General features: G+C 41.6%; 1 protein-coding gene across 1 annotated transcript in view; it reads right to left on the bottom strand.

Annotated features, from left to right (window-relative positions):
- The window catches only part of clasp2 (cytoplasmic linker associated protein 2), a 55,710-nt gene that overhangs the window by 27,363 nt on the left and 16,145 nt on the right, over positions 1–12,202 (bottom strand). Inside the window, 4 exon segments of the mRNA XM_048229898.1 lie at positions 1,663–1,808; positions 2,245–2,337; positions 2,498–2,574; positions 7,162–7,290. Coding sequence (XP_048085855.1) covers positions 1,663–1,808; positions 2,245–2,337; positions 2,498–2,574; positions 7,162–7,290 — 445 coding nt within the window.

Raw genomic sequence — 12,202 nt, forward strand, 5'->3', positions numbered from 1 at the left:
AGTAATACCATGGTAAGCAAACCACTTAATAGCAGTTTTGGCACTGTGGGCAGGTGCCAAGTCTTGCTGGAAAAGGAAATCAGCATCTCCATAAAGCTTGTCAGCAGATGGAAGCATGAAGTGCTTTCAAATGTCCTGTATTGACTTTGGACTTGATAAAACACAGCGAACCAACACACCAGACATGGCACCCCAAATCATCACTGACTGGAAATATAAAACTTGAAGCAACTTAGATTCTGTGCCTCTCCACTCTTCCTCCTGACTCTTGGGACCTTGATTGGATCCGAATATCCAAATGAAATGCAAAATTTGTTTTTATGTGAAAAGGAGTTTGGACTTCTGGGCAACGGTCCAGTTCTGTCTCTCCTTTAGCCCAAGTAAGATGCTCTAACCTTGTCCCTGATTCAAGAGTGGCTTGACACTAGTAATGTGACACATTTCCTGGACACCTCTGTGCGTGGTGGCTCTTGATGCAGACTCCAGCCTCGGTACACTCCCCCGGTACAAGTTCTTGAATCGGCTTTGCTTGACAACTCTCTCAAGGCTGCGGTCATCCTTGTTGCTTGCACACCTTTTCTTACCTCACTTTTCCCTTCCAGTCAACTTCACATGAATATGCTTTGATGCAGCACTCTGTGAACACCCTGCTTCTTTCAACAATGACCTTCTGTGGTTTACCATCCTAGTGGATAGCTGTATTCTGGACTACTATCAAGTCAGAAGTGTTTCCCATGATTGTGGTTGTGTTTACTGAACCAGACTAAGAGATTAAAGGCTCAGGAAACCAACATTTCTGTATTATAACATCTTTATTCTAAATCTTTATTCTAATATTTTGAGAAACATTTTTTTTGATTGTCATGACCTGTTATAATCAACACTCAAACAAAAGATGCCTTGACATATTTCACTGAAAATGTAATGAATCTTGAATATATAAAATAATCACTTTATGAACTAAATTAGGGGGAAAAACTTAACTTAACCTTTCCACAATATTCTACTCTTTTTTTTTTTAAGACACACTTGTTGTATAATCCTAACAATGCAACAGTTCCCTTGTCTTCGGTTTCGCTAGATCCCCCACAGTTCATGTTCTCAGAGGAGGGGAAGGTGGGTGATGAAGATTAACCCACTTTGTGCGCCTGCTCATCCCTGGAGCCATTATGTGTAGAGTAGGCCCACTCTAGTGGCAGACACTCGGTTACCAATTTCTGCCAGTTTTTCATACTGGATTGCATGATCAAGATATTCTTCCTATCCATAAACCTCAGAATATTAATTATTCAGATCTTACAGTAACAGATTATATAATGATTATGTGGGCCTGACACAAATAAAACCGGAGGCAGCCGATTTCATTAATTTGCTCTTCAGGCTAGTATCTTTGCATTTCAAGACAAGATCTCTCCGTGTGAAGACTACCATTACTTTTGTACTTCATTACACAATGCCGCTGCATTGAAGCTATTCCTCTGATGGGAGAATAAATGCATCCAGTGTATCCCTTACTACTGCAACACAAAAACTTAACTTCTCAGACTGAACTCACACCAAATAAGACTTTTACGGTTATTCTGTCATTACTGGGCATTGGATGCTACGGACTGTTTAGTATCGCCCAAAAGACCGATACCATACCCACTAGCCCACACTTACGCGACTGTGACGCAGGCCTCGCGCACCACCTGAGATCGCAGGTCTTTAGCGGACAGCTTGAAGGCGCTATCAAGCAGCCGCAGGTGCTGGTAGAAACAGTCATGGTCTGCTGCTCCGGCGACCATCAGCGAGCGGATCTTCTTCAGCTGCACAAACACATTCACGTGCCGGGTCAGAGGGGTTTCCAGTGGTCAAGATAATAATAATAAGTTTATTTTATATAGCGCTTTTCTCAAACCCAAGGTCGCTTTACATAGTAGGAAGGCAAGGAAACACAACAACAAACAAACAAAACAATACAGCAAAGACAAGTTATCTGTATGGAGTTATGTGTTGGGTGTGGAGAAGTGATCATTAAACAAAAAGGTCTTGAGATTGTGCTTGAGATTAATCTAAGCTACAGCGAATGTCAATCCAAGACAACTCATCCCGAATTTATCAACAGTAATAGGTGGGTGTATTCATATTTTGCAAGCATATGTACATAACCTTGTGTAGGTGTAGGAGTGGGCAAAAATATAATTATTGCGTTGAGGGCTTTGAGGCACAATTCGACTCGAGGTATGAGAGAGAATGACTTACAGCGTTGGCTCTTTGGTCCCAGTCATGTTTGTCATCTGACAGCACTTCTCGGATTTTATTCAGGTTGTCCTCCAAGTCCCGTGAAGAGTAGATCTGATTGGAAATACGTAAGTGTAAGCAAGTAAACGCAGCACAAAAAATAGATATACCGTACCATGTATCAATCATACTATATTTTAGAGATTAAGAGGGTAAGTATCTGTGTGTCCGTCTGAGAGAAAGAGAAAAGAAAGAGAAAGAGAGAGTGTGATACCTGGACTGTAGGCACATCAGTGAAGGCTTTGACAAAATCTTCTTCATCAAGAGCTCCTGCTCCCTCCTTTGATCCACCTGAGCAGAAACCCACAAGTAGTGAATTCAAATGTCACAGCAAACACACACAGTATGTTCATACAAACACACCATTCAAGTGAACAGCTGTGGTTTGAGCTGAAAAAAAACAAAACAATCAAATTACACCCATGAACACTCCTAAAGCCACATATTGATTCTCTGGAACTGTTAATGTTCCCCATTTAGAGTGTCAGGTCTGTGTTTAAAACACCAGAGTGTTTTTGAGTGTGCACACTGGATGCACTGCAAGAGGGCTGTGAGGAGTAATTCTTTGTATTTGACTAAATGTCTAGTGGAATACAATCATGGACTGCACCTTTAATATTACAGGGTGTCCTAACAGGATCCGAGCCAGCGTCTGTCTTGTAGTATTAGGCGTTTTCTGTCTACAGTGAATCCATTAAATATGCCCTTACTGTGTCAAGTGGGCAGTGGTAGTGTAGTGGTTAAGGAGCTGGGCTAGCGTGCAGTAGGGCTGGGCGATAAACCGATTTTATCGATTAACTCGAGTGTGTAGTTCACGTCGACTTGTTTGAATGAAAATCGGTTTTCTCTTTAACATCCGCTAACGCTTCCCTCTGGCCTCCCGTAGAATGAGCTCGGCCCTCCCTCCCCCAGCATAGAGCGAGCATTTACCAAATAGTGAGTGATAGTGATAGTAGTGAGTGACAACATGGCAGCAAGCAGGGAAGAACTCGTTCCGAAGAAAGGCACTGTGTCATCCGTCATTTGGAATTGGTTCGCGAGGTCAGATTTAGACCAGACAACACCCCGCTGCAAAGTCTGTATGAAGTCTGTTGCTAGCAAAGGCAGCAGTACGACAAATTTACTGCAGCACCTCAAACAAAAGCATCCTGTCGAATGGGAGAAATGTTGCGCGCAGCGGAATGAAAAAGACAGCAGCACCCCAAGCACCACACGCACAGCCGCTAAAACAGTCCACCGTACCACAAACGTTTTCAAACTGCATCCCATATGACAAGAATTCGGCCCGCTGGAAAGCCATAACAGATGCGATTGCTATGTATATAGCAAAGGATATGGTGCCAATATATACGGTGGAAAAGCCGGGGTTCATTAACATGATTAAAGTTTTGGACCCCAGGTATGTGCTACCTAGCCGAAAGTACTTCTCCGACGTTGCCTTGCCCAATCTATATAATAGCACAAGACAACGGGTCAAAAAAGAATTGGACGATGTGTCGTCTTACTCTGCCACCACAGATTTATGGTCAAGTCGGACGATGCAACCGTACATGAGTCTCACTGTGCACTTCATTAACAATGACTGGATTCTGCGGAGCGTCTGCCTTCAAACGGCATACTTTCCAGAGGACCACACGGGTGAAATTGTAGCCCAGGGGCTAAGAGATGCCCTCAACTCATGGAACCTTGTCAAGACCGACTCATTTGTATGACTACTGACAGTGGCAGCAACATGATTAAAGCTCTGAAGGACAATGCGTGGCCTAACCTGCAGTGCTTTGGACACAGATTGCACAATGCTGTCGGTAAGTCTAATGGCTATCCATCAAGTGACATTTTTTACTTTAGCAAGACAATCTAAGTAATGAATCATGTAATTAATGCATCAAGCCAATATTATGACAAATTGTATGAATTAATACATTTTGAAATTCCCCCGGAATCAATCAATCTATCTATCTATCTACTGTATCTATCTATCTATCTATCTATCTAATCATAATGGTATACATGAAGTGTGTGTGTGTGTGTGTGTGTGTGTGAATGAGTGTGTGCCCTTTGTGCATGTGCATTCATATTGTACAGAAATTGAAGCAAGACAAGTTTGTGAATGTAGTGGTATGTTCCCCTAAAATGTGTTTTGATTAGGCCTATGTATTTTTTATTTACTACAGAGAATGGTGTGAAGGACCCACGGATCAATCGTGCTGTTGGGGTTTGTAAAAAGGCTGTGTCTGCCTTTTCTTACAGCTGGAAAAAAAGAAGAGACATGAGCGAAGTACAGGCAGAGCTTGGTCTACCCACTCATCAGCTGATAACAGAGTCCCCGACTAGATGGGGTTCACACCAAAGAATGATTGAGAGATTTCTCGAACAGGAGAAGGCTCTAGTCCGTGTCCTGGGTTCGGACAAGAAAAGTCGCCATCTTGTGCCCACTTGGCAAGATTTGGATGTGTTGGAGTCGGTAAATAAAGCTGTGAAACCACTCCAAGAGTTCACTGATGCACTCTCTGGGGAATCCTATGTCAGTGTTTCATACATTAAACCAGTGCTCCATCTGTTCAAAACCAGTCTCCTAGAGCCAGGGGAGGAAGACACAGAGCTCACCAAAATAATAAAAGGGAATGTAATGCGGTACCTTGACGACAAATACAGTGACCCTGTAAAAGATGAGCTCTTGGACATGGCCTCACTGGTTGACCCAAGGTTCCGCACAACCTACATTGACCCAGACAAGGTGGAAGAAGTCAAAAAAAGAGTTGTTGCTGAGCTGATGGCTCTACCTGCTCCCTCCAACAACAGTACACCACAGCAGCCTGGCACAGCTGTGCAGGTGCGCCAAGAAGATGCACAGCCTCCACCCAAGAAAAAAAAGATGACTTTAGCGGCCTTCTTCAAACAGAATGTAGTGTCATCTCCCAACCAGTCAGAGGCAGAAAAGATAGAGACTGAGCTGAAATCTTACTTATTGACCCCTGAAGTAGACCCAGACACCAATCCTCTTGAGTGGTGGAAGCGCCACCAACCAAATTTTCCTAGGCTAAGTGTCCTGGCAAAAAGATACCTCTCAATCCCAGCAACAAGTGCACCCTCAGAGAGGGTTTTCAGTGTGGGGGCATTGTTACATGCCATCGAGCATGTCTAAAGCCAGAGGTGGTAGATAGGCTTGTCTTCCTGGCTAAGAATGTTTAGAAATGTTTAGAAAAAAGCACCCTATGCTGTCATGTACAGATAACTGATGCTGTTGAATGTTATGTTACATAAGGTTACATGTCATATTACATTTTCACAGTTTACAATGGCAGGGCCTGCCATATTGCCTTTTTGGCTAGTTGTTGTTGATTGCACTTTAACTCCAAGGGAGAAATCAAAATAAACAAGTATTTTTGGAACTATTTCTTTTGCATCTGAATTTGGGGGCTGTTGAGAAAATCGATTTAAATCGTAAATCGGATTTTTTGTGAAAAAAATCGGGGATTTTTTTTTTTAGGCCATATCGCCCAGCCCTAGCGTGCAGTAGCCTGAAAGTTGTCAGTTCAATTCCCGGCTTCCACCGTTGTGCCCTTGAGCAAGGAACTTAACCCCAAGTTGCTCCTCCGGGGACAATGTGATCCCTTGTAATATAGCTGACATATGTAAGTCACTTTAGTCAAGAAGTGTCTGCTAAATGTAATGTAATGTAATGTAAAAGTTTCTCATTCAAAATAGCAGAGCAACGCGATACGACAGAAGGAAAACAGAAACGGGGCGTCCGTCAAAAGTGCGTTGCGTCGCTCTGCACAGCACTGCGTACAGTCAGGACATTCCAATTGAAAATAATGTAATTAAACGGATTTTATCGCTAATGTTCGCTCGCATCGCATCCTGTCAGAACAATCACTTATTGGCAGTCTGCTGTGCCAACAATGTTATGCCACACCAAATGCTGAGAAGGCGGAAAGCCCTTCATCACAGTGAAATGATCTGCTTTGTTAAGATCCTAGGGAGTAGTTGCCTATCTGAGGGTTTTGCTTAGGAATGTGTGCTAGCATGTGCATTGTATCATATTATGTTTGACAATATGTAATATCAATAGGTAATCCAATAACACTTCATGATACATTTCATGCAACATTTAATTTTGATAATGTAATATGACGAGCTAAAAAGCAATAAGCTATTTCACCTGCATCCTTCGTTCGAAAACTTTATACCTTCTGGAGCAGTTTAAACAGTGACACTAAAATAATTAAAATAACCAAATGTGTTTGAGTATCAACTCATCCAACACTGATTTGTCAGCGCACAGTGAAATTAATAAGCCTATGTCAAATTTCACACCTGTCTGTCAGCACCTCATAACATTAACTTTCTGTCAGTCACAGAGGAATTTCTCATCAGTTATTTCAAATTCATAATAAATGAGGGAGGCACAGTACACACACACACACACACACACAGCAATGCTGGTACCTGTAGCATTCCTGTAGCAGACCACCAGGGCAGCAAAGTCAAACACACAAAGCTTGGTCTAGGCCCATTGTGTTGACTCAACTACTAAACACTAGATCCATGGGTTTACAAAATGCCATCATCATCAGAACAAGCCATGGAAAACACTTGGATTTTGTGTATACACAGAGGGAGGTATCAACTATTACTTCACTTATTGAAATATTCCAAATATGACATCATCTGGGATTCTGGCTTAAACTCACTAACATTACTTAACACCTGGCAGCCACAGGCATCCCCATTCCACAACACTAAAGGTATAAAGGTCTAAGTGGTATTGGTTACATGTAATAACTGGTGACGTGTATGTATGGGTGTTAGTATTTGCCTGTGTGTGTGTGTGTGTGTGTGTCTGTGTGTGTGTGTGTATATTTTTGTGCTTACCTATTAGTTTGGATCCAGTAGCACTGGGTCTGCGGGCCTCCTGTTTCTTGGGTACTTTTGGTACTTTAAAGGCCTGAGCCGAGGAGGGCCTGCTGCCATCCACTGAGTCATCATCATCAAAGCTGCGATCTAGACACACGCAAACACAGAGACCTTAGATATGGAGACTAACAGGCCATAAATGCATGTTTAACTTCTATGTTATTGAAGGTACACACACATCAAACTCTACTTAACAATAATAATCAAAACCCTCAGCCAAATAAACATTTATTTAAAAACAACAATCAAATGTCTGTCTAAATCTGACAAGAGTTAAATGTAGCATGACCACAAAAAAAAACAACTGGAGGCAAAAAAAAAACAGCAGGATTGCGGTCGATCAGCAGTGAAAGTGGTTTCCTATTTCAGCAGCATATACAGTTGGTCCCCGACCCAAACTCCATCGACGGGCCAATGAGGTCATATTCTAAGCTTTTGTAATGCATGTTTTCTAGTAAAAATTCCAGGAGCATTTAGCTTTAAGCTGAAGTCATGATTAAGTTCATGGCAGCCAAAGCAACAGGAACAGCTGCATAGAGTTCTGCATGATCAAGGCTCTTCAGAGACCACGGATGTCTGCCTTTTATCAAACACATACATGTACATACAAAAAAAGAAAAAACACATTTCACACCCACACATCATGGCTGGGTAAAGCTCACTCCACAACCATAGCCACATACCTCCATCCAAGAGGCAAACAAAAGTCAACAATAATGCTCAGATAAACAGCTATAATGAATAAAAAAAACATCATATAACCACAAGCACGAGAAACTGTCTGCTGTATTAAGCATCTACTTAAATCAGATCGCTGTGGTAAACCATCTGAGCCAACACCCCATAGCCTCTAATATGCACATGCAATGCTTAACCCTACAGCCATGGCAACATGGCTAGAACAGTGCTTTATCCGTATACATATACATACATAACACAGAGACAGCTTCACACACTCACAGTCACAGATGTTTTTGCATATGAGACGCCTCATTCCTGTCCGTACGACTCGTCTGCTGTAGCTACAGCAACGATTCAGCTCGTTTTCACATCATTCTCTTCATGGTTACTCATGGCAACCTTGCACTCGCACAAAAAAGCACACAAGCGTCCGCTAAAGCCACCACCCATTTTCAGAAGCCGGCATCTTTTTCTCCCTCCCTCTTCCTCTCTTCCTCTCCCCTCCTCTCTCGGTCCCTTTCTCTCTCCATCCGCTTAAGAGCCAATCAGCAGAAGAATGACATCACTGTCCTCCAGCCAATAATGCTTGGAAGAGGTACAACCTTGTATATATATCGAAGGCTTTTCGGAGCTCCTAAGCAAATTACTCTTAGGGAGAAAGACTGCAGTAGTCTTTCAATAAACAAGCACCATCAAAAAAAGGCTGGGGCGTGCGTGTGCGTTTGTGCGTGGGTGGGTGTGAGAGAGGGAGCCCAAGATAAAGCGAGAGAGGGAGTGAGAGGGAGAGAGTGAGAAGGAGAGAGAGAGGGAGGGAGGGAGGGAGGGAGGAAGAAGGCATGAGTGTGCCAGAAATGAGACTAGCATGCTACTGCAGCTAGCAGCAGCAAGAGGGAGGTAGCATAGTGTAATAGAATATGCCGTCACACACACGGACACATTACAGCAAAATGCTAACTGCTGCAATGACATTGCTGAATTCACAATGAAATTAAAAAAGAGACACAGCCTTGTATTTTTAAATAAATTAGGTGGGTTAGCTACCCTAGGGCATTGCTACCCCCATTGTCCAGTGGCCCTGGGTGTGTCAACAAAACAAGAACCGATCAAAGTTGCGGGGGTGGGGGTACTGCTCATGCTGTTTCCATGACAACATTACAGGCTACAGCCTCCAGGCACATCGACCTTAAGCATGTCTGGACAAAAACACTAAAAACATGACCTAAGATTATTTAAAAATAACAACAAGCATGATTTACTGTAAAGGAATCTCATGAGAGAGGAAGACAGGAGTACTAGACATACATACAACACATACATACAAGACATATTGACAATAGTACTGATACAGAATACAGAAAAGAATTAATACAGAGCCCTCTGTTTCACATAGTCATCCTTTGGCAGGACCTGTATATTATGGTGGGCCTATATACATTTGCACAGAGAGTTTTTTTTTTTAAATATACATCTGTATACATTCTACAAAAGGATTTCAATGGATCTTATGCACTAGATTTATTAAAGCTCAAGCATGCAAAAAACATGTCAGACAAATAATATTTGTTTCAGGCTATAGGTCAGCCTTGGTCTATGCTTAACAAAAAAAGTAAGTAAGTAAATGAAAAATAATCATTTAGAAAGCCAAAATCAAATCAAAATGGGTGCTTTGGACGTTTAGCATATGTCTCTTATCTGTTGACACCAGAATATTAGGCAGAATTCATAAATCTGTTCTCCTTTGACATTTGCCTTTATAATAGATACTTATTTATTTCAGCAAAACAGAATAGAGACAATGGATCATCTTCCAGACTGGGTCATGTTCTAAATTAATGTCCCATGAAATTGTTCTGCTGTTTTCTTCACAAAAAACACCTGTCTAACGTAACCTTGTTAGCACCTTCCCTGAATATGACTGAACAGTTCTACGCCTTCCTGTGGAACCCATTAAAATCTTGTCTGGTGGATTAGGGTGATGAAAAGCAGATCTACAAGACCGTAACAAACTTTGCATCCTGTACTAGTTAAGAACTGCCAATAGCTGTAAAAAGCAAGGACATTGTTAGTTCACACAGAGGTAAATCAACCACATGTGGCTGAAGTACAGCACAAATAACTAGATGTACCGCAAAGCGGTACAAAATATGACCGCCGTTGAGTCCTGCACATTCTCTCCGCAAAAATAAATCATCTCAATTTGTCTCCATCTCCCACTCAATCACCTACTCTTCCAATTTTTGTGTATGTAAATGAGTGTGTGCATGTGTGCGTTTGCTTTTGTGTATATCTGTGCTTCTCTGTGTGTGTGTGTGTTCGCTTGTGAGTGGGTGTGTAAGTGTGTGTGTGAGTGCGTGTGGGTGTGTTTGTGCATGCATGCGTGCGTGTACATGTTTGTGTTTATGTGTGCGTGCGTGCCTGTGTGCCTACATGTCTACTGTGTGTGTGTGTATTTGTGTGCGTCTTTATGTGTGTGTGTGTGTGTGTGTGTGTGTGTGTGTGTGTGTGTGTGTTTATGCGTGTGTGTGTGTGTGTGTACTGTATGTGCATGTGTTTATGTGTGTGCGCGTTTATATGTGTGTGTGTGTGCCTGCATGTATCTTTATGTGTGTGTTTGTGTGTGTTCATGAGTGCATGTGTGTGTGCGCATGCGTAGTGTACAGTCACTAAATGTACACATATATTAATTTATTGTATGGTCCCCCATGAACGGAATTCCACAAAACTGGGCATGCATTCAGAGGGTGTCATAATGATCAAATGAGTGGTTATGGGATGGGTTGACATGGCCACTTGAGACCAACATAGTAAAAAAATGTGGTCCTCCTAGGCCCTATGGTTCTTGAGATATTCACAGAAAACTGTGTCCGCCCTAGCCTCCTTGCGGGGGTCCAATCCAGCCGGAGGGGTGTGGGATCAAAATGAAAAACAATGGTTCTGTGTCATCCTTGTGGGGCTACATGCTCAACAAGTTTCGTGCACCCCGGTCTTTCAGAGTCCCGGGATTCGTTGACACAACATCACTGAAGAAAAAAACAAAACAAAACAAAAAAAAATCCGGAAGAAAAAAAACTCTGACTAAATCTAAATGACCTTCGCTGCGCGGAGGTCATAATAAGCCCACAAAAACAAACCATCCTAAAACCAAATACAAGTTCATTAAGACACACATGTATAATAATATTAGGGTAGATGTTGTTAAAGCAGGTATCTCACACTGCATCAGGATTCATGTATGCCAAGTAATTTGACACATTGCATTATAACGCAACTATGATTTCAGAACAGTAAGAAATGATGGATGTTTTTGTGTAGTGTTGGGGCCAATTAACAGTAGAATTTGAATTCCTTGTTGATTTTACATTAATTCCATAATATTAAAGTTACTCTGCTGTTGTAAATAGCAAATTTCTTGTGACTTATCCCCCCTGTGCACAATTAAAATGCTTTTGTTGTGGAGGTGAAGGATTAATAAACTATCTCCAAAAAGCTACGTCTATGCTGTATATCTATGCTAGGTGAACGATTCGCCTATTACAAGTTTGTTTATCATCAAATTGACTTCGTCAAAAATGAAAATCTTGTATAGTGTACCTTTAAAAGCTTCACTGTATAGAAGAAATTAGTTGTGATACTCACAGAAAAATTGTGAGATTAATTTGTTCATTTCTTTTTTTTGATAACCCTAGTTTTACAATATAAAATCTACACATAGTGTCTTTAAGGACAACTAAAAAATATAATGATGACTAACAGAGAATTTGAAAAAAATCTTTGTCTTTCCTAGTTCCTCATAACCTGTATATCCAATCCAACACATTACTGCGTCACTCAATCACACTCAACTGCTCTTGTAACAGTTCCCATGTTGATAACGGCCATTCTGCAATAGTTGGTGTCCTGTGGATATTAATAAGCATTCATCTTAGAAATGCAAACATAAAACTGATAATTTGTCAGAAAAAATAAGCGAATTTGAGCCAACACTCCCTGTAATGTCATGTCAATTTGAGGAGTGGGTCTCTTCCTGCTTCAGGAATCAATAAATTAAAACTAATACAAAAGGGTTGGTAGCCTGATAATCCCTGCTGGAGAGTGTCCGGTATATGAATTATGCATTTGATGGGGTATAATTTCAGAGGGTTTGGATTGAGGTTAGTGACACATAATTAACCAAAGTCAAAAATATGTTTTGGGTCCAAACTGCATGTGGTACTCTGCCCTGGAGCAGCCTAATCTATTTATGTGCACACTGCAACATGGGGAAAGGAGAAGTGAGTCCGATCCTCTCAGTCTTGATGACTAATACTCAGAAGACAAA

Source organism: Alosa alosa, chromosome 20, assembly GCF_017589495.1.
Source record: "Alosa alosa isolate M-15738 ecotype Scorff River chromosome 20, AALO_Geno_1.1, whole genome shotgun sequence".
NCBI classification, from domain to species: Eukaryota; Metazoa; Chordata; class Actinopteri; order Clupeiformes; family Clupeidae; genus Alosa; species Alosa alosa.